Source organism: Antennarius striatus, chromosome 10 (genome assembly GCF_040054535.1).
Source record: "Antennarius striatus isolate MH-2024 chromosome 10, ASM4005453v1, whole genome shotgun sequence".
Classification (NCBI taxonomy): domain Eukaryota; kingdom Metazoa; phylum Chordata; class Actinopteri; order Lophiiformes; family Antennariidae; genus Antennarius; species Antennarius striatus.
The window spans coordinates 18,122,501-18,144,591 of NC_090785.1; the positions used below are offsets into that span (position 1 = coordinate 18,122,501).

General features: G+C 39.3%; 1 protein-coding gene across 1 annotated transcript in view; it reads left to right on the forward strand.

The window, feature by feature from the left end:
* gabra4 (gamma-aminobutyric acid type A receptor subunit alpha4) overlaps positions 1 to 17,279 on the forward strand; it is a 17,446-nt gene extending 167 nt beyond the window's left edge. Inside the window, exons 1-9 of the mRNA XM_068325175.1 lie at positions 1 to 166; positions 286 to 404; positions 1,602 to 1,669; positions 1,782 to 2,002; positions 2,527 to 2,609; positions 5,849 to 5,992; positions 6,483 to 6,635; positions 13,637 to 13,893; positions 16,320 to 17,279. The exon at positions 1 to 166 is cut by the window's left edge and continues 167 nt beyond it. Coding sequence (XP_068181276.1) covers positions 78 to 166; positions 286 to 404; positions 1,602 to 1,669; positions 1,782 to 2,002; positions 2,527 to 2,609; positions 5,849 to 5,992; positions 6,483 to 6,635; positions 13,637 to 13,893; positions 16,320 to 16,853 — 1,668 coding nt within the window. The 5' untranslated portion in view covers positions 1 to 77 and the 3' untranslated portion in view covers positions 16,854 to 17,279. The remainder of the gene's footprint in view (positions 167 to 285; positions 405 to 1,601; positions 1,670 to 1,781; positions 2,003 to 2,526; positions 2,610 to 5,848; positions 5,993 to 6,482; positions 6,636 to 13,636; positions 13,894 to 16,319) is intronic.
* Positions 17,280 to 22,091: the final 4,812 nt, after the last annotated feature.

The window sequence follows — 22,091 nt, forward strand, 5'->3', positions numbered from 1 at the left end:
TTACCCCCCCCCCCCCGGGGGGACACATACATCTGGAGTGGTGACATGTAAAGAGGTTTGAAGTATGGCATGTAAAGATGGTTTCTGCCAAGAAGAAGGAGACGGTGACAGCGATGCGCCCCGCTTTTATTCTGACTGTCTTCTACTTTTTCTGTTTGACGACTTGGTGAGTGCCACAGTGTCCACGGTGCCAACATGTCTCTGCTCTCCATCCTTTCTGTAAACCTTTAAACACTTGAGTTATAGTGATGTACTCCTTTTTTTTCTTTTCTTTTTTTATTTAAGCGTGAAGAAAATCTCTGGACAAACAAAGAGGGATGAAAGGATCTATCCGGAGAATTTTACGCGCATTTTAGACCGACTTCTGGACGGCTATGACAACAGGCTGCGACCTGGATTCGGGGGTATGTAGGAAATAAACGCGTTATTTATTTATTTATTTATTTATTTATTTATTTATGTATTTATGTATTTATGTATGTATGTATGTATGTATGTATGTATTTATTTAGTGCCAAATGTCCCACATTTTCTGTATGAAAACTACCAATATTCACCTGATGGGTACACTTTTAGAGACATTACATTGTAGAAAAAAGTAATTAAATCACATCCCAAACAATCCAAAATCCTCCTCATGCAGAAATTGAACCTCAGAATAAAATTGATGCAATAAGTTGTCAGCAAGGATACCGTGACACTGACCTCGCTTTTACGCACCAGCTGCACCAGTCAATTTATTTGCATACGCAGTAATTATGTAACGTTTTGAGTGAAGGTGAAACGTTTTCTTTTTTTAAACATTCCTTTAAGCTCATTATATATAAACCTGTAAAGTAAAACAAATATTTTTATTCCAATCGGCCAAAATAAAAATAAAAAGTGCTTTCATGCGCTTTGACAACTCCTTTAAAACTCCTCCAGAGGACAAAAACGCAGACTTCCGTGACTCCAGTGAATCAAGCACAGGTCCTGATGATGGAGACATCATATTGTATTTCTGTCCAGGCCAGGTCCAGGGTCTCTGCTGACTTGTGTGGAACACGTTGCTTATGGTCAAGTGTTTCTCCACACACGCGATGTGACATGACGTTTCTGACTTGATCCTGTAAGCTGCCATCGCAGCCTAAAGAGTGGCCTCCAAAGGGAGTGCTGTTATGTAAGTGTGTATGTATGGACAGACGCTTAATGCACATTTCAAGTGCTAAAAGTAGGGATTTGACTTTCCTGTACATCATTCCTGAAAACGACAAAGACAACCAGACTTATTCTAAGAGTCATCTTTGGTTTCGCACGGACAGAAATGTTCTGGTTTTTATCCCTGCACTTAAAACTAGACGCTCTGCCTCCACTTTCATTCACTGAGAGAGAAAAAAAAACTAAACTGGATTATGTTTTTACATATTTTAAGCTATTTTTTCCACTTCCATTATGCAAAGGCTCTACACGAAATAAGCTACTGCATGTTTTTTGGGGTTTGATGGGCTGCAGCCCTGCAAAGACACCCAAGTGAGAATAACATTGGTGTCTGTTGTCCGAACCTTCTGGAAGGATTTAAACAAGAAAAAAGCTGGTAAATCTACTTTTTCCTGACTCGATAGGTCCTGTGACAGAGGTCAAGACTGACATTTATGTGACCAGTTTTGGGCCTGTCTCAGATGTTGAAATGGTACGTACAGTACAGTCCCACATGTCAACACATGCTCACGCTTTACCCTGTGTTTGGGTGGAAAACATCCAAAATTAGGTGTTTTTCTTGCCTGTGTTAATTTTTATTTTAGGAATACACGATGGACGTGTTCTTTCGACAGACGTGGGTCGACAGGAGGTTGATGTATGAGGGCCCCATTGAGATTTTGAGGCTGAACAACCTTATGGTGACCAAAGTGTGGACACCGGACACCTTCTTCAGAAATGGCAAGAAGTCAGTCGCTCACAACATGACGGCGCCCAACAAGCTCTTCCGCATCATGAAGAATGGCACCATTCTGTACACCATGAGGTAGTGACCTATACTCCTATATTAACATTACACACCTCAGGAAATACAGTCAAAGCCGCAAGACATGTTCAGTCTCTCTTTCCTTCTACTGGAACATATTGTGGTGTATATGCAGGTTAAAAATAGAATGTTGGAGAAGAGAGAAGACAGGTTTTGTTTGAATTAAAGAAGTCCACTATGAATCTAACCCATTGGGTCACAGTGTAAACAGTGTAGAGCTCTGTGGAGGCAGAACATATGATGTTATTGCAGTCCCATTACTATAAAGTTCAACTTTCTAGCACATCATTGTAATGTTTTGATTGTATTACAGTCAATTCCAGATCCAATGCCTGCAAACCATCAGCTTCTCATTAAAGGTTAACTATAAGTCAGCTTTTCTTCAGTAGAAATGGAACAAAGAGAATTTAGCAACGCTTTGGTGTTACTGTCATCGATTCTTCCAAGTTTTCTCAATGCGTACATTCGTATGTTGTTTGTGTGTCTACCGGGTCTCCAGCCTTTCCAATTCTGTGTTCCAACAGGTTGACTATCAGTGCCGAGTGTCCAATGAAGCTGGTGGACTTCCCCATGGATGGACACGCATGTCCCCTCAAGTTTGGAAGCTGTAAGTAATTAGAAAGCTTCTCCTTTGATTGATCCATAGCTCTGCACATCGCAGATATGATGTTATTTACTGTAAATCCTCTCATCATTACTAAAACATATGTCTAACAATCAAAATCATGTTACCCTGCTGTATTTGCTCATGCGGTGACTTGTGAACACGTCATATAACCAGGGTCCTTATCAAATGGAGAAAAGTGAGCAGATATGAACGCATAGGTCAAAATCACGTGTCACAGTTAAGGGAATTATGTGGTGATTATCAAAGATAATTATATACAGCATGATTTAGTGGATTAACCAACATAAAACCTGTCAAATATAATTTTCATTGTCATTGAAGAGTGAAACATGTCTCATGTCTTCCAGGTAAAACTGACTATTAGACATTCAGGATTTCTAAATGGAATTTTGTGTACATATGTAACAGTCATCAGTATACAAATATCTGTAATATTAAAAGCTTTGTGCACAAATACATTTATCAGGCAGTCAGGAATTTACTGGAAGCATGTTGCCCTAAAACATTTTAGGTGTAAATGTTACTTTACTTTATTTTACATCATCTTTTTTAACTTTTTTTTAAATGTGTAGACAGGTAAAGGAGTTTGACACGAGTTCAATGTTTCATCCAGAAAAAGCTGCAAAGGGTTTCTCACGTGACTTTTTCTGCTCAGAGCTGAAATTGAGTCTGGTCTGAATGAGTTCTGAGGAGACTTGGTGAGATACAAAGCAGCTGAATGCTTGTGCAAAATAATGAAGTATTTCAGTCTTCATTATGAACAATGAAACCCTATCTGAGCATCAGTGTTTAGACTGGGCCTACTGGTCAGCGGAAAAGACTTATCTCAAAATGAAGGCGTTTCAGCTCCATCGTATCGCAGAAAAGCAGCAATATGAAGATCATATCTGTAAGAGGGAAGAATAGAGGAAACGACGACGAGTTTGCCTTTACGCTCGCCCAATCTGCCTCCAATTATCCAGCGTGGTGACTTTGCAGAGGACAAATTCGCATTTCTCGGTTACTGTCATCTCCCTCTCCCCCCCCTCCTCTTACCGTCCTGCTCTGCTGCTACTCCTCCAGTCAGGAGGAAGCAACCAGGGATCTGATTTGGCCTGAAGCAAAGGAAAGGTCAGAATCCCTTCCCCTGCCTCAGGATAGCACAGACCTATGCAGCTATTTTCCATAGCTGGTGTGTGTGTGTGTGTGTGTGTGTGTGTGTGTGTGTGTGTGCTAATTTTGTCTTTGTCTGCCCCAGCCTTCATTTTTTTTATCATTGCTCTTTCACTCGCTTCTCAGTCTCCTATTCTGTTTCTCCATCTGGACGTGTTTGCACAGGCATTGCGTTCCACTCCATGACACACCAGAGTCATTTCATTTAGTCAGCACAGTTGGTATCCTGCTGATGTGGAGCCCCCATAGGGAGTGGCAGGCGTAGACAGCTGGAGTTTTGTTGTGTGTCCACATGCTGGCCAATCTCACCAGGATGCAACCAGAAAAAAACTCACTGAGGAAGCAATACAGGGGAAATAAAAGGATCATTTTACAAATCTAAAGGAGCCCAAAAGTGAGACAGGTCAACTTCTGCTGGGGACTGCATGTCTGGATGGTGCTTAAGTGAGAGAAAGAAGACAGATGGGACCACTAAAAAGTGAAACACCAGCGGATTGGGCTTGTCATTTTTATTAGAAAATATCACTCCATCCAGTATCTCTTCAACAATTTATGAGAGGGCCTCATTTTTCTGGCAGAAGAGATTTACTGACGTTTGAATGGGAGTGAAGGGATGAGATGCATCACATGGCTGGTAATGTTATTATTAGTAGGGCTGATTCAAAATGTTTTCTCAGTTGGTTCCTCTGTGCCCAGTGCACAGTCATTTTGAAACATGAAGTCTGAATGGGTTTGTCCTTTCCCAGCTTCTGTAGAAACAATACATAACCCGTCATTATCACCCGAGTCTCCCTCTCAGTTAGACAGTGTTTACAACTATTTGATTTACCGTCTGGTTGACAGAAACAAGACTCCAAATGATTGCTGCACATTTTGTTGATGTTAACAAGGAAGTGCATTAGCTAGAGCAACTATTCACAAAATGTCAACTGTACAGCTGTGTCTAAGGAAGTAGGTCCAATTAGAAATATGATGTACGTACTGTACTGAAATGAATAACACGTGTCTGTTTCACAGACCTTATATATTTGCTAGTTGATAGCAAAAGACAACAAACCTCTATACGTTACAGTCCTACAGTTATATCACACCATATAGATTCTTCTAGCATGAGAACATAGACCTTGAAACATGAATCGGTCCATAACTATTAGCTTTCATCATTCCACAGAGGGAATCTTTCCAATTTAATCACCTGTTTCCATCTCTGATGCCCATCTCTGATAAAAGTTCAATGTCAACAGCTACTAGAATTAAACGTCTGCGTTCAGGGACTTTACAGTCTTTAAAGAAGTGAAAGAATAACATCAGGTATCCACCGCTATATCTGGATCTACTCCAAAATTGTTCCCTCTTTGGGGCAAACCCCTCTCTCTTTCTTTAACCCACTTCCATGGAAATATATGGAGTAATGTACTGTAGTTTGAGTTTGATTAATTAAAAAAAACAGACAAAAATATCATATATTGCAGTGTTGCAAAACAATTTGCCCTTTTAACTCAATCTGAAATTTTTTGCTTGACATTCCGAGGCATTCAAACAAAATGTGGATGACAGTTTTTAAGAAAGTGTAAAAAAAACCCCGACAGTCTCCTATTTACCAGGATCCACTTCAAACTGTAATGTATTCTTCCTCATTAGTTGTTCTTATATAATCCTGCTTGCAGACAGACCAACTAAACAGATCATTTAACCTCCATCATGTAGGTAATAATTGTGGAAAATGTTCACATGCATTTGAGTCCAAGCTTAAAAAGAGGGGGTGGAAACACATCAGAAGAACAGAAGAAAGATGCAAACAGGGTAACTATGGAAACATGGGCTATTTGGGTGATGTCAACAAGGCTTATGATTGGATCCACACACACACACACACACACACACACACACACACACATAATACAATAAACACTGTGAATTTATATCAAGATATGCATACTTCTATAAGAGTGACACATTGTGTGCAGATATATTGATTTCATCCGATGCAGCGTGGTTTATTTTTCACGCTGCACTGTTCGCAGTTTACAGTAAGTGACTCACATCTGCTTTGCTTCCGCCCACAGACGCCTATCCTAAATCAGAGATGATCTATACTTGGACCAAAGGGCCTCAGCATTCAGTGGAAGTCCCTCCTGAGTCGTCCAGCCTCGTTCAGTATGATCTCATTGGCCAGACGGTCTCCAGTGAAACCATTAAATCCATCACGGGTACGGCTCATTTGTCCACTCAACATTTTTTATGCCGCAAACAGAGAATGCTTTCAAGCAAGTTTATTCCTTGACAAATGATTATTTAATAAACCTGGTGGTGGTTTATATTTGGGGGGTTTTTTCATTCATGTTCGGATGTTCAGTTTTTCAGATGTATCATCGTTACACTGTACTTCCCACATGGACATGACACATACTGTACAGATGCAGTAGAGGGGGTTGATGTGGGGGCCTTAACTTCCACCTCTTTAAATCAAACACTGTAAACATTGTGATTTGAGGTGTTTCACGGGGCCTTTTTGCTTTACATAAATAATTAAAGGTCCTAAACTGATTGCAGTAATTTATTTATTTTTATCTGGGCTCTCTGTTCATTTGATTGAGAAAAGATGGGTTTATTAAATTAAAGAATAATACAAAATGTCTGCCTTAACTGTCAACCTGCAACTTTATTTCTTGAAACTAATTCCTTTCTGCTGGTCCTCAGGTGAATATGTGGTCATGACGGTCTACTTCCACTTGAAACGTAAAATGGGCTACTTCATGATTCAGACGTACATCCCCTGCATAATGACAGTAATCCTCTCTCAAGTGTCCTTCTGGATAAATAAAGAATCGGTGCCGGCTCGTACGGTCTTCGGTATGTAGACCTCGTGCATCACTCATCCTGGACTGCCTTTATGTTTCTGTTTATTTATTGGATGCCTTCATGCCAACAAAGCAATCAGAGCTGGAGTGGCTCTCCTCTCTGCACAACAAGGTGATGTGTAGGTGATTATGGAGGATACTGAGAGCTGCTGGGTTTTTGTCATGATACTGCAATATCAAGTGCAATCACTGTTGTTAGGTTTAAAACAACTTTCAAATGCAAGGATGAACATCTAGGAGCATTAGGGGAAAAACAATTTTTGACGCATCTGCCGAACGAAGATGCCTACAGCGCAAACTAAACATTTGGGTCCACAAAAAAAAATGATTTGGCTCATCAAATACTGGATGATACAAAAAGTGTCTTCACAACTGGATTAAACAGACATTTTAATAAAACCTTCAAGGGGAAAGGTGCCTCGAGAGAGGATTAGAGACAGGTGTTACTGGTAATGTGTGTTAGCCTAGCTGGTGGTCTGAGGTTCAAGGAGGTGGTCAAATGAGGAGAAATGGAACTCATCACTTATAAAGCTGTGAGGAGCTGGTCTCTATGTTAGCAACCATTTTGATAGTTTTGCAGCTGAGGTGAATGGTGACACCAGATCGTCCGTAGGTGTGAATGTGAGCGTGTGTGTGTTTTCGTCCATGTGGTCCAACGATCAGCTGGCGTCTTATCCAGGGTGTGCCCCGCCATTCGGCCTTAGCCAGCTGGGATAAGCTGCAGCAGATTAGTGACCCACAATTGAAAAAAAAACAAAAACAGATGAATGGATGATTAGTGTAGAATAATTGAGTTAACCCTTACAGCCCTGACCTATTTTGGCTGTTTAACCCTTACAGTCTTCACCTATTTTGGCTGTTTTTTGGTACCTTTGATATTTGTCTCTATATACCACATTAAAAATGATTTAACATACACATGCCTGGTATGTTTATCTTCAGCACAGCTTCAGTTATATCAACAGATAGTTATTATTTCCCTATCTCTTACTATATTGACATATTTGGACAAAATAGACACACACAGTCAAATTCGAAAATGGAACAAATTGTATTTTATTGCACATAAAAACCAGAAACATGCTCATCAATTTGATTTTGAACACCAGAAAGTTAGCCATAGGCTTCTAACATAATTATATACAGTTTGTGTCAATTGTGCCACTCTTTAAAGGAGTTTTTCAAAATAAGACACAGTGCCACGTGACAGGCCTCGTGACACATGTTTGCATCATGTGATTAAATGCGCATAATTGCGAAACATGTTCGAATCACGTGAATACACGCGTCACCGTTTGTACGATGGCGACTACATGGACAGAAACACGGCGCCTGCCGTCTGACGATAAGGAGCTGTTTGAACCGCTTGTCTTAGATCAAATATAATCAATCATATCTCCGGTTTTCCGGGGGTCAATCGGCTCCAAGTGAAAACCAGAAGACAGTTTCACATCTATACTGTCAAGTAAACAGGCACACAACAATCCATGTGGCAGACTTTATTTGTTAAGAATGGTTTAAAAACATCATGTGATCTGATCACTGAGGCGTGATCATATTGTAGTAAGGGTTGATCAATTTTCAAGTAAGATATCTAACAATTAGTCTCATCTGGGTTAAAAAACTTCCTGCACAGGATTGCTCTTTAAAAGTTCAGCAGCTAGCTTAAAATACAAATATGTCTGGAGATACCGCTGGTCTGGTTGGCCTTCGGTTACCCAAAAAACCCTCCCTCCTGAGTCCGATGACAGAGACAATCATACCCATTTTTAAAAAAACTACATTAAAAATTTTACGTACAAGCAATACATTGAGTAATTTATTGCAATGTTGTGGTTTTAAAGTGAATTTAAAATATTTTTCCATAATCAAATCAAAATTAGTCACATTTATGCTTTTCTGGGTAAAAAAAGTTACTTCTAAACTCTTCCAGTTTATATCAATTACTGCTTTCATTGCTCATGAACAGTGAAATATTTTTTATAATATTAATATTTTATCACATTTATGATGGTTGTAGAAACATCAGTGTCAACGAGAGATCTGCTAGATGAGGACTCGTAGCTTCGTGTTTAATCAGAAGGGCCGTCTCACTGCAGCAGTTTGTAGACGACCTCCTCCATCTATGATGGAAATAATTCAGCGAGAATGACACTGACTTTTTTTAGTTAGTGCTGATAGATCACGAGCTGGAGCATCTTGTAAGAGGCAATTTTAACTGATCAATGCAACTAATGAGAGAGAATGAAAAGTGTTGGTGTCAGTGATGATAATGATTCTTCCACAGCAGCTGGCTTTGACATCTAAACTGTTCATGAAGTCAGGAGTGAACAGATGAACGTATAAAGATGGTCTGTTTGTAGGATATATTGAATAACGCTGTTTTATTATGTAGGGATGAAGCAGCTGCTGTTAAGTTTCAAAGCACTATTTTATAATAAGATATGTGTTTATGAGAAATGGATGTTTACAACTTTATTACAAATCAGTAACAAACTGAGACTTTACGGTTCAGTTATAAGCGATTCATCTGGACAACTTTGGATCTGTAAATTTTAGAAATTTCAGAATCTGAAATTTTGAAAAGTACCTGTCTGGACTGTGACATTGCATTTATTAAAAGTGATGATCTGGACTAAAATAATTAACATTAAGTGTTTATTTTTCTTTGTTTATTCATTATAGGTGGATAAGTAACAGATGGATAATTTTTGTAATTCCTATAAAGCACATTCATTTACAAAAATAGGAATTTTCCTTGTAATGCCACGTATTTCCTATTTGATAAGAGTTTTTGAGCCCTCTACATCAATAATGTGATATCCCTTTTGGGAAAAAGGAGAAGAAGATCCACTTTATTAATCCCCTAACAAGGAAATTACTTTTTACACTTTGCAATTACATATCTTTGTTTTAGATACAGAGTTTTTGTACAGGACCCTGAAACACAAGCACAATGAAGTCTGATCATAAGGCATCCGCTCTAGGATATTATGAGATGCATATATTTGTAATCTGCAAGTACAAAAATGCTTGATATAACAAAAATTTTCTAAATTAAAAGTCATATATGCAAAAATGTCAGACACTTTAATAAATAAGTTTAAAAAATGTATTTTCAGAGGCCATTATTTCAAGGTTCAGGTTTTGCTGAATTAATCAGTATTGTGGTGCTTATGATTGCACCCCTATTACTTAAAAAACAACAACAACAACCTGGTGTCTACCTTATACACAAAGCAACAAAATATTAGTGACTTTTCAAGCTTCTCCAGCACTACCAAAAATGAACGTCTGTTTTTACACACAATCAGAATTACTATCTAATACCGACAAACGAAGAGTTGATTTCTCTAAGACTGCATATGAAGCTCAACTTCCCCTAAAATACCATACATTGAACGCTCAGACATGTCGTGTTGTGTTAACACATGTCGACTCGATTTTGTTAACTTCTCTAACATTCGGTGCATTTTGTCCATAGATGCTGATCTTCCATTCACTTCAGTGAGACTGCATGGAACAGCTTTTTTTTTTCATTGCCTCAAAAGTAATGCCATGATTTTGTGACAGGGTGAATGAAGCAATGTTCCAGCTTTGGCCGGCCTGGACACGGGACAGATTGGAGGATCTGGGTGCCTTTTGGATTGACAGCTACTTTCGATACACACCATCATCAGGCCCATCCTTCCTTGTTTGAGTTAACTATCGTTTGATTGATTAGTTCAGGCGGCACGGTGGTGCAGTGGGAAGCGCTGTCGCCGCACAGCAAGGCGGCTCCGGGTTCGAGTACGGCTCTGTGTGGAGTTTGTCTGTTCTCCTCGTGTCTGCGTGGGTTCTCTCCGGGTTCTCCGACTTCCTCCCACCTCCAAAAGCATGCACTTCAGGTTGATTGTCCGTTCCCAAATTGACCATAGGTATGAGTGTGTCCCGGCGTCACGATGAACAGAGAGTGTAAATCAAAACACCTCCTCTATAATTAAAGGGCGGCTGTGACATAAGTGGTAAGATCGTCTCCCACGTACCTGTAGGTCAGTGGTTCAGATCTCAGCCCCCCTCAGTCTACATGTATGCCATGTCAATGTATCCTTAAACAATATGTCCGACCCAAAATAAGATTTGAACCCAAATGCACGACTCAGAGAAGACAGTACAAATCAATAATCTTTATTACAAAATATCAATTCACTTTCAAAGAGGAAATAGCTATGGCCGCGACAAAGAACAAAGTATCGAAGAATAAAATACAAGGAATCAAACAAGAACAAAACCAAGAATTGAAGAACATAAGTAGAACCACTTATAGGCGGGGTGGACAATCACATGGGTGGGGAAATCAGACAGCGGGAGGAAGTCAAGGTCTGAAATGAGAGGGCAGGGATTAATGCCAACGTAAAACAGGAAGTGGATAACAAAGAACACACAGGACAAAGACTCAACATGACTTCTTGGACATGACACAAGATAATTAACCCTAACAGGTCAAATCAGAGAAACGGGTCAAATCAGAGAAACATTTAATCCATGGGGATCAGTAAGATACTAAAGAGTAAAATTAAATAAATTTAACACAAAACACACAAACTCACTGCCATAGACCTGTTCAGTATGCTTTTAAATCAGTGTGTGTTTCTGAGGCTCACAGTGGTTTTGCTGAGCAGATAAACACTGATTGGCCCTCAGTAGACCAGGGCTGCTCTCCTGCAGTGTCCAGCGTGTCCGACAATCCATCCGAACTTCTTCCCTGCCTCTAATAGTCCGTCATGACAGCAACACAATTACTGATGCATCTATCAAACCTGATTCAGTGGACCTGTGCTGTCAGCGTCTGTGTTTAAATGTGTGTGTGATGGTGGGAGATGAGGCTGGTGCGAGGAGGTAGGAGGGTGGTCTGTGTTTGGATTTCTACTCTTCCTCCCTGCAGCCATTCTCTGTTTTGACTTCCTTCCTCAGTGAATCACCCACATCGCCCCACTATGAGCTTGGAAAAAGCTTTTTGTCAGGAAGACACACAGGAACCTCGGGACTGCTGGAGCCTCTTGTCTTCAGAGTGGATTCAGACTAAAAAAAGCTCAATTTGTACATTTATCTGGAAAGAGTTTGCAGACGTGGGGCACTTTATACTGGAGCACAAAGATGGGTCAAAAAATTACCTCATACCTTTGTGTTAACTGAAGTACTGTGAGACGAAACATTAGATTTAAATGTTGGGGAAAAAATTAACTGAATAAATGCATTATAAAACATACATATATATATATATATATATATATATATATATATATATATATATATATATATATATATATATATATATATATATATATATATATATATATATTTAATTATGTACTGTATACTTTGTGCTTATGTTGAGCTCAGTCCTGCATTAAAGGTTAATGTTCCCCATCTGTAGCTGCTCCTATCAATGTCACCCATGCAGCTGCTTTGATTGACAGATAATTATATGGCGGTCACCTCCTGGTGCAGACGATGGCTTTATGTCGGGCAAGGACTTTGCAGCACAGATTGTTCCAGGTCTGGAATATAAAGGGGATTTTCTTTAAATTGCATTATTGCCATTGGTTAAAGGACAAAAGCTACAGGCTTATACTGTGACCTTCTGTTACTGCAGGACCACAACAGAACCTCTGCGTGCTAGCCAGATCCGTGACCAGTTCTAATTTTACAGCACAGCACTTGTCAGTAGCTTTGTGTTGTTGTTTGATGCTGACCTGATAGACGCTAGCTGCACAGCAGCAGACAACACAGAATAAACTGAAGAGGAGCTGGTGAATGCTGTGGAACATGTAGTAGAAGATTGATCAGAACAGCTGCTGCGACTGATGGATTTGATAAAAAAAGATCTTATTCCTGAGGAGACATTCATGAGTACAGGTGTAACTCCTCTGGTTGTCTTTATGCGTATCTTCTCTTTCACAGAGTCAAACATATGTGGTTCATTATCCCTCTGCCTTTAGTTGATGAAATATGCTGATAGGGAGCAGCATAATGTGCATGGGCTATTGAACACCGCAAATGATCTTTATCTCCATTTATTTGGCAGTGACATGAAGAAAATGTCTTGCAGGGCTTTTTATTTGGATCTACAAAGGAGGTGGGAGGTGTTTGTGATAGAATACAGTACACTGATTTATTGAAGACTACATACACTGTTAAACCTTTCAATATAAATGTACATATAATATAACAATGAAGTAGCAGCAGATTCACTATCAATGCTCTTTTTTCCTGCTGTACTATTGACAGTGAATTTTTCGAGATTCATATACCGTACTCTAAACCCAAATGCAATAAATTATCTATCACAGTTCTGTGGGTACCTTACTGTTTATGTCCAGTATGTTTATGTACAGTATTTAATAAAAACTATTACTACAATAATAATAATTATAAAATAGTGAAATGGACCACAAGTAACTTTCTGATATTAATATAAAATGTATTAAACCAGCATTAATCCCACTGAGCCAAATGTAATAAAGGATATATACTGTATTTTTAAAATAAATCCTTATTAGCTCATTTGTTCTCAGGTTTCTGTGGATAACGTATTTGATAAAAGTAATAATATATAAGCTGCAATGTTTATGTGACATAAATAACTCCAGATGAACTTTCTTGAAATGCCTTCTTGAAACTCTTTTACAGACTTGCCTCTATGTGATTTTGTCTCTTTTATTTTCCCTTTCATTGTCTTTTTGTTGTTCCTATTGGCCTTTATCGTCCTTTAAGCTTTTAATTAACCCCTTAATGTGTCTTTGTTTCTTGTTGTTGCCTCTTCAGTGTCACCTGTTTAATATGTCTCCGCCTTGGCACTGTACTGCCTTTGTTTTGTTTGTTGAAGCACTTTGTTTTCTGTTTGTTTGTGCAGAATTGCTGTGATTTCCAACATGCATATGAAAAAGCTTGATTCAGCTTATTGTTGCAGCTCAATTGCTTTGATTTTGTTGTTTTCTGATCCCCTTGAAGGCATCACGACCGTACTGACGATGACAACTCTCAGCATCAGCGCTCGCCACTCCCTTCCCAAGGTCTCGTACGCCACTGCCATGGACTGGTTCATCGCCGTGTGCTTCGCCTTTGTTTTCTCTGCCCTTATTGAGTTTGCGGCTGTAAACTACTTCACCAATGCACAGATTGAGCACGCCAAAAAGAAGCCAGCCAAATGTCCACCGGTACCCCAAACCACACCTGTCAAGGTCAAGGACTCTGAGGAAATGCTGCAGGTGATTTCTGGTTCCCTTTAAGTTCCCAGTGCTTTATAAGAATTGTAAGAGTTGAGAATTGTAGAGGAATGACAGAAATCAGATTTCATATCACACTTTCAGGCTTCCATTTTCTTGTAAGTCACTATTGAATGAAATTTTTAAAAAATGCACACACAAAAAATGCTGTCATTATAGAATTTACCAAAGCACATCATATTTAAACCACAGTCTTGCAAAAATACAATTTTATGACAATCCACAATTATTGATCTTTCCTGTATCGCCCACAAATTATGATTTGGTTATGTGGAAAGTGATCATTTCTGATGGACTGTCATTGTTCAGGTCATAATATGATTTTTTATGTGTTTCTGCTAGTTGATTATGCAGCTCCTCGCTCAGGCAGCCACAACTGGAAATACTGAAACAATTCCTCATTATAATATAGAAACAGCTTCACGACACAGATACATTCTAAATTTAAATCCTGCATGATTACACTAACATAATCTTGCATTTTCTGTCAAAAGTTAACATATTAAATTGACACCAAAGCTGACGTATGGATTGGATCGGTATTCATGAATTTACCATGAAGCTATTGCAGAGCTCTTGGGCAGACATGATTTGTGTTACAAATCAGTTTTCTTCCAAATGTAAGAGTTTATTTATGGTGCTTTAAAAGCACTGCTGGGGATGAGATGGCTTTGACAAGAAGACTGAGGTTCATATCTGAAATTTCACATCCCTTATCAGAGATAACACTGAGTATAGAGCTTTACTGTTAACCTATCAGCTGACAAAACCCAGCCATGTATGTCAGTTTTACTCTAACTACTTTAAGTTGACTCGTCCTGTCCAAATCCTAGTGGTGTAATCAAGCCTGAATGCAGTACAGTGACAACGTCACGTCAGTGGATTAGCAGATTGCCATGGCAACACAGTCTGGGTACATCTGTATAGGTTTCAGAAAGGCTTTGGCACTAGGGGAAAAATTAATACTCTTTCTTCGAGAGCGAGCCCTGTAGGTTCTACCAACGGTCTCCGGTTGGAGGGTCAGGGGGTGTTCATGGTTCCATCATCTCACAATTACACCTGTCCAAGAATGGATAGAAAAACACTCACACACACACTTTCTCAGATGCACAATGGACACAATAACATTACAACCTTTCTATTTCCATCGGGGGGAGGGGGATTATTATTCCTTCAAATGCCTGAGAATCGGCATCACACTCTCCCCGCTTGAAAACATCAACTCGCAAAGGATAAGCTCCTTTGACACTACATTGCATTACTGCCTTGATGAAGTGCTACCTACTTTCTGTCTTAAGCTTGTGGGAAATAAATGAAATCCTTGGTAAGTGACATCTGTATTGCACACACTTCCAAATGAAGTCCATCTGTGTCGGGGGGGGGGGGGGGGCTGTAATCAGATCAATATGAAAAGGTTTATGTTGCTCAGTCCACTCCTCAAAGAGCAGAAAGCGACATCAGCGTTCTCTCAAATTTGATTCTGCATTAATGACAAAAAACATATTGAAAAAATAACCTTTATATGACACATTGAACCCAGAAATCTAGCCTTGAATGCATACAGTAATATTATTATATAGCACCTTGGTATATTTATCAGGGTTGAATCTGTTTGTTGAATATTGAGCAGATAATTTAATGTCTTACTTACTTTTGACTTACTTGCAAGATAATGCAGATTTATTCAAACTGTTTTTGTATAGTTGAAAGTTGAAAAAGTTCTCTCTGGATGAGCCAGCCTTTATGATACCTTATAAACTGCCGGTGATTAAAACATGAGCCCCAATGATAGGAGTTGGAACTATGACATCAGTCAGATTGGAGTAAAGAGATATCGTCATGGTGACATCGTCATAGTGGGCTAGGCTCTGAGATGCCTGCAAATGACGATGTGATAGTGATAGGAAATGGAGTACACATGTCGTACACATGTTTTGTGTAGACTCACAAGCACGTGAGGCTGATGTAAAGGATCTAGATAACTCGACTGTTCTGCATCCGTGATGAAGTGCTTTTAACCTGGGTCACAGAAATAAATAGAAACAGGTCACCCAGCAAACTGTTCAGACGTAAGTGGTGCTCTAAATCTCTCAATGCTAATGTCTCCTTTATCCAGTTAGGAAAAATTATAATATAGAAATCTCACAAGAAATTAAATAGCTTTTGTAATTGATCCTTGTTTTTGTCACAGTCCATTAATTGTTAATTGCTCTTTTGGTTGTGGAAAGTCTGAAGAGAACCCCATCCTCCGATTCATTTGTGTGAACATAAAATGAACCTTAGTAACCAACATTTCAATCTGTTCCTTACCTTAAACATAAGTACCTTCCATCATATGAATCTGTTTCAGAAAGTACATATCTAATAAGTCGACGTACACTATCATCCTTATCTCTGTTCTGTTTCAGAATCCTGACACCAACGGTAACCTGAGAAAGCGGTTGAATTACATTTCCCACCTGGAAACCAGGAGTCATCAGAGAGCCCAGTCCACCACCAACCTTTCAGGAGTGGGAAGAGCGAGACCACTTCGTGGTTTTGCCAGCGGAGCCAATGGCAGCTCCTCCACCCTTTCCCGGTGTAGTCCCAAGTCCGAGAGCCTGCTGAGCGTGGCCTCCTCGTCCACCCATCTGGTGAAGAGCACGCCGCAGGCTGCTGCTTCCACACCGGACGTGATGGCGGGGACGCCTTGCAGGCAGCAAACCAGTTCTTCCTCTCTGCAGCATCTGCTGGGGCCCAAGCTGGAGCGCATCCAGATGATGGGGAACAAACTGGAGCTGAAGCAGACACCGTGCTCTCAGCCTACCACTGCCGGCATGGGCGGAACCAGTAAAATTGACAAGTATGCACGGATCTTGTTCCCCGTGTCCTTTGGCGCTTTTAATATGGTCTACTGGGTTGTTTATTTATCGAAGGACACAATGGTGGCAAAAGGTGGTTAGTCTTTGCTCCCACTCAAGAATGAAGAAGTTATTAGGCGATAAAGGAATTATCGGAATTTTCAAATAACGTGAGGAAACTATTGGTCTTGCCAGACTGGAACTCAAAGTTTAAGCCAAGCAATTCCATATCCTGGAGGACTACTGAGAGTACATGTTTTTATCCTCCTAAGATCCTTGAACAGTGAGCATGGGAACAAATCCTCTGAATTAGAAACACCTGACTCGACAGAAGAAAGAACACCTGCGCACTGAAAAGGCTCCTGTCCTCTTTATCGTGCTACATGTGACAAAAGTCTTCGCCTCATGATCGTTTTTGGCCTAAAGTCAGGACAATGCATGGGATTTTCTCTTCCTATTTTTGTACCCTGCACCTTGAAACATGTCAGATGTGTTGTTCTACTGTCCTTAAATGAACTGCACCAATGCTATGTAAATATATACATTTATTAAGATAAAAGGATTTATATTTAATGATTGCAGTGTGATTTTAATTTGTTTTGAAGACGTCTTGTGTTAGTGCCAGCAGATGATGCAAATTTAAGTTATCAGAGACAACAAAGGGATTCTGATAAATGGTTCGAGGCCAGAAAAGCTACAGTTCCTTGAGGGATGGCCAAATGATGAGCGAATTAAAGTGAAATAGATTGTGGTTAGAGTGAAAGTCCTCCAACCAGCTTTGATTGGGAGCTGATCAGCCCTGAAATCCTCTCTGCTACAGTGCCATCTTGCAAGGCATCATGGATTAACTAAAGCAGACAGAAAGTAGTAATGGCAAGTTATTAATTCATGCAAAAGTAGGACTTTAAGCATCTTTCCTATCATAAAGTGTTTAAAAAAGTAGACAAGGAAGGTTAGAATACAGTCATTAAAGAGTAACAGGTAGAAGAATAATGGGTCAGTAGATGACTGCAGCAATAAAAATGGTGATTATTATGGGACATTTTGGAGAGGAAGCAAATGAACTGTTCTTGATGCTGTCAGTTATCTCCTTTGATTGTGTTTGAATGACTTGATGTACAAATGTTGCATCTGATCTGTCTTTAATCTGCTTTAGGTGTTTCAATATGAACACATATTGAATAATCTCACATTAATTCTCATGGGAAATATCTTGTGTTTGTTAGGGATTGGTGTGTTTTTTTCTTTTTTTGTGTCATCCTGTGTGAACAGAGTGACAGCTTCACGTAGAACAACCCCCTCCGAATCCTAGTCTTCAGCTACCCCAGAATAAGCCGACGTGCTCATTGAGCCAGGCTGTGGTAGCTGCAGTATATTATCAGCAAGAAAATACAAAATTATTCTAAAATATAGTAAAATAGTAGATATATAATACAGATATCATTACATATAATAAACATCTGACTCAGACACAGTCCTGCACCGCTTTGTCTTTTATAGGTGATAAACACTTTGGGGATATACTTGTTTTTTGCAGCGTCCTCCTATCTTTATGCTGTTTACTTCACTCACCATAGGGACAGGAAACAGTCCGGCTTTGTCTTTGTGTGTGTATGTGTGTGTGTGTATGTGTGTGTGTGTGTGTGTGTGTGTGTGTGTGTGTGTGTGTGTGTGTGTGTGTGTGTTTGTTGCACTTTGTTGATGAAAGATGCTGCTGATAAGTGAACCTTTGAGTGAAGGACGTACCTAAATATCACTCACGACTTTCAGTTCGTCCTCCCAGCTCTTTCTCTCACAGCTCTGTCGCGTCCATGAGACCATGTCCTTCTGGACAAAGTGACATTTTTCAGTTTCATTTGCTTCATCAGTGCAAAGAAGACTAGACACCGTCATTAAATGACTGTTTATTTACTGAAGTGGCCTCTGTGGCCGATGCACTACATACTTTACAAAATACTATCCTGAGTAAACTCTGTTTCTTGGTGGTGTTGTGCTCGTCTTCATCAATCAGTGGGGCTGAAACAGGAAGTGGATGAGGTTAGCTCCACCGTACACATCTACAACGTATGGATAGATGGATAGTCCAGGTTAGTCCAACAAGACTTATGATGCTGCCACTGAGAAAAACAGGCCGTCTGATGGACAGATCAAGACGTTCATCAGCTGCTCACCTTTCCAAAACACGGTCATGTGTGAAATTGATTCTGCATTATTGCCTCCCCGGTGTCTTCATTCTGCTACTGTCTCTCAAAGACAGAGGAAGAGTGAATTAATGAAAAATATCTTTAAAACATAGCATCTGTGTGCTAATGAGGATGCTGTCAGCAGCAGATTGATGTTCAGCGGTTTTGTGGTGGGACTCTGCTGCTTTAAATGTGTGAGTGATCAATGGAGCTGCCATCCTCAGGTCAATGCTTTCCTGGTTTAAGACAAAACATGCTGTTCTCTTTGACAGACAGGAAGTTAAATTGCTGCACTGGCTCACTCTGACATTTTGAAAGATGATGCAGGTTTGAGGAAAGTTTAGCCTCATTTTGAGGTGAGGTTTGCAGGTAATTATTGTCATCACAACCATTTAAATAGTTCAACAGAGTCAAATAGCTGCTCTAAAAAACTGGAGAGTGTAGATGTCAGGGGGAACCAGCCTCCGTAGTAGATTTGGAGCGCCACCTACTGGCTGAAACTTCTTTACAGTATTGAGGTTTGTCACTTGGATGTTATATAAAGTTTGTCACTTCTCCCCGTTTTGTCCATGGTTTCTGGCTTCCTCCCACCACAAAAAAGGCAACTTAAATTAATTTATCACTTTACATTGACTGTAGGTATAACTGTGAGATTAACCTGATTTTTGTCTTTCTATTTGGCCCCGCAATTAAGTTGTGCAGGGTGTACCCAGCCTCCAGCCTGATGTCAGCTGGGCTAGGCTGCCATGACCCAGATTCAGATTAATGGCTGAAGGTGATTACTGATTATCTCATCTTCAAGACACTCAATGAATGAATTTATGTTATGAAGATTTGAATGCCTAGGAGAGAACATTCTTATCCCCAAACCTGCTCCCTGGGTACCTTCAGTTCTAACTCAGAGATTCATCAGCCAGAAGCCTCAACCACCGACCGTCTGATAAGTTACCACCTAAACCAAAGCCCATTACAGCCAACTATTAATCCACCGACTGGATTACTTTACAGGAACTAAGTTACTCTGGACATTTCCGACAACCCAGAAGACACCTCTTTATTCTGAAGGTTAACAGTAGAGATCTTTAGAGTTTCCACTTGGCAACACAAGCTCTCCTTCATAATGTAACCTTAAATGTAGAGGTCTGACTTGTGATGACTTAAAGTTTTTATACTAAGTCCCAGGCTGAGGATGCGCATCTTGTCAAAAGCCAATGAACTGAATGAAGTCACTTTTTTAACTGCTTTATTTAACAATTCCGTTTTATTCACAGTGGAAATTAAATGGGATTTGCTTGTTCTATCTTGTCCTCAGCAGAGTCCTCCACAGGAAGTTTCATTTAGACTGCTTTGACAGAGATAGACCACTAGAGGGCGCAACACAATGACGGGTGTCTGGACAACATGTAGAAAATGCTGCTTTGCATGCGTTTTTGTTTCTATATTCGTTGATTTTAAAGCAGAAGATTGATGATAGTATTGAATTGTGTGAAAGTACTTCTGTGATCTGGAAGCAGGGGGATTTGGGTCTCCAGCTAAATAAGTAATTGTTTAAATTTCAAAATATTACAGTAATCTGCTCACAATGTATATCAAAGTCTAAGTCAAAGTCAGCTTTACTGTCAAACGTACCATATATGCGCGAAATACAGAAGATTGGGTATATCTACCCATCCTAATTAGATTCATATCAATCATCAGTTTCAGAAGAGGAAAATGACATTCTTCACCTTTTCTCTTCAGGGCCATGACATTTTCTTTATTAGTCACAGAAGATTTAGCTCATTGTTCAATAATATTCACACTAATGTAAAGTTTTTGTCTGATATCACTTTTTTTTGGTGCATGTTTTTCATCTTACCATCTGCATTTTTATTTTTTTTTAGTCATATTATTTATGCAGTCTGTGCATCTGAATAGTTTCATGAAAAATAAAACTTCACTTTGCATTATTTTTAAATGCCACTGGCCAAGATAATTAACGTGTAGACCCTTAATAGTTAGTGGAACAGCAATCATTCTGATTTTTATCATACTCCCCAGCAGAGTTCAGTTGATTTGGACTGGTTACCGATCATAATTCAACATTCGAAAAGTTTGTCTTTAAAGCTGGTCTGTGATTCTATCAGTGATTGTAATAATAAAACTCTTGAATAATAATAGAATAATATATATCCAACTGTAGAAACACCAATTAAAGCAATATTTAGAAACTAAATTAGCCACTCAAACACAGCACTAATGTTAAAAGAACACACATGACGTATAGTATGTACAGAACCAAAGGACTCATCATAATGCTTTCCCATTACAGTATATGAATTTAAAACAAGAAAACAAGTTAATTAATTTGCTGATAATCAAATGCTAACAGATCAATGAGTTGCACTGATATTTTAACAGGTGCAGATCAGTCAATGCTCTGGTTTGCAGGTGACCTTTGAAAATGCCAGCGAGTGTTTTGTGTACTTAATATTAATGCCATGTTATATTCATATAAAATGAGAAACGAGTCAACAATACATATTAAACTAACCGTACATTCAGATTGAAATGTTTGATATCCTCAAGTTGTTCCAGTCAGTATCCTGGGAAAAATATTTTTGAACTGATGTTTGATTTATTAATCCTCATCCAATGCACTGTTTATGAGAAACACCAATAAATGTGTTTGACAGATTGTGCTTCTTGTTTCAAGTCAATAAACCACACAATCATACTAGTGGATCAGGTGTTAGCAAACATCTTGATAATTCCCTGATTCTGAGTCATATGTTGGTTTATTTGGAATGTGTTCATCCAATATTTACTTAAGGAAGAATCTCCGTCCCTAGCTGTTCAGCGGTGGCAGCAGCAAGACTGAGTCTGTCTGCTGTTACAGCAGCTGGCAATGTATTATGGTGATATTGTCAGATGACTTCAAACAACAGCTTTCACTCTGCACAGAATCCTTTTAAAAATTTGTTATAATAGTTTAGATTTAATAGTTACACCTGAGATAATGCCTTGTGCCACTTCCATTGAAAATGAGAGAGGATTAGCTGACGATACAGCAACTAGGCATCTTCCATGTAAATCCCTGGTTTGCTGCCTTTAAATGTTTCTGCAGACATCTAGTCAATACGTCTGCAAACGTGTCAGTTATGTTGCTGCTGGAAGC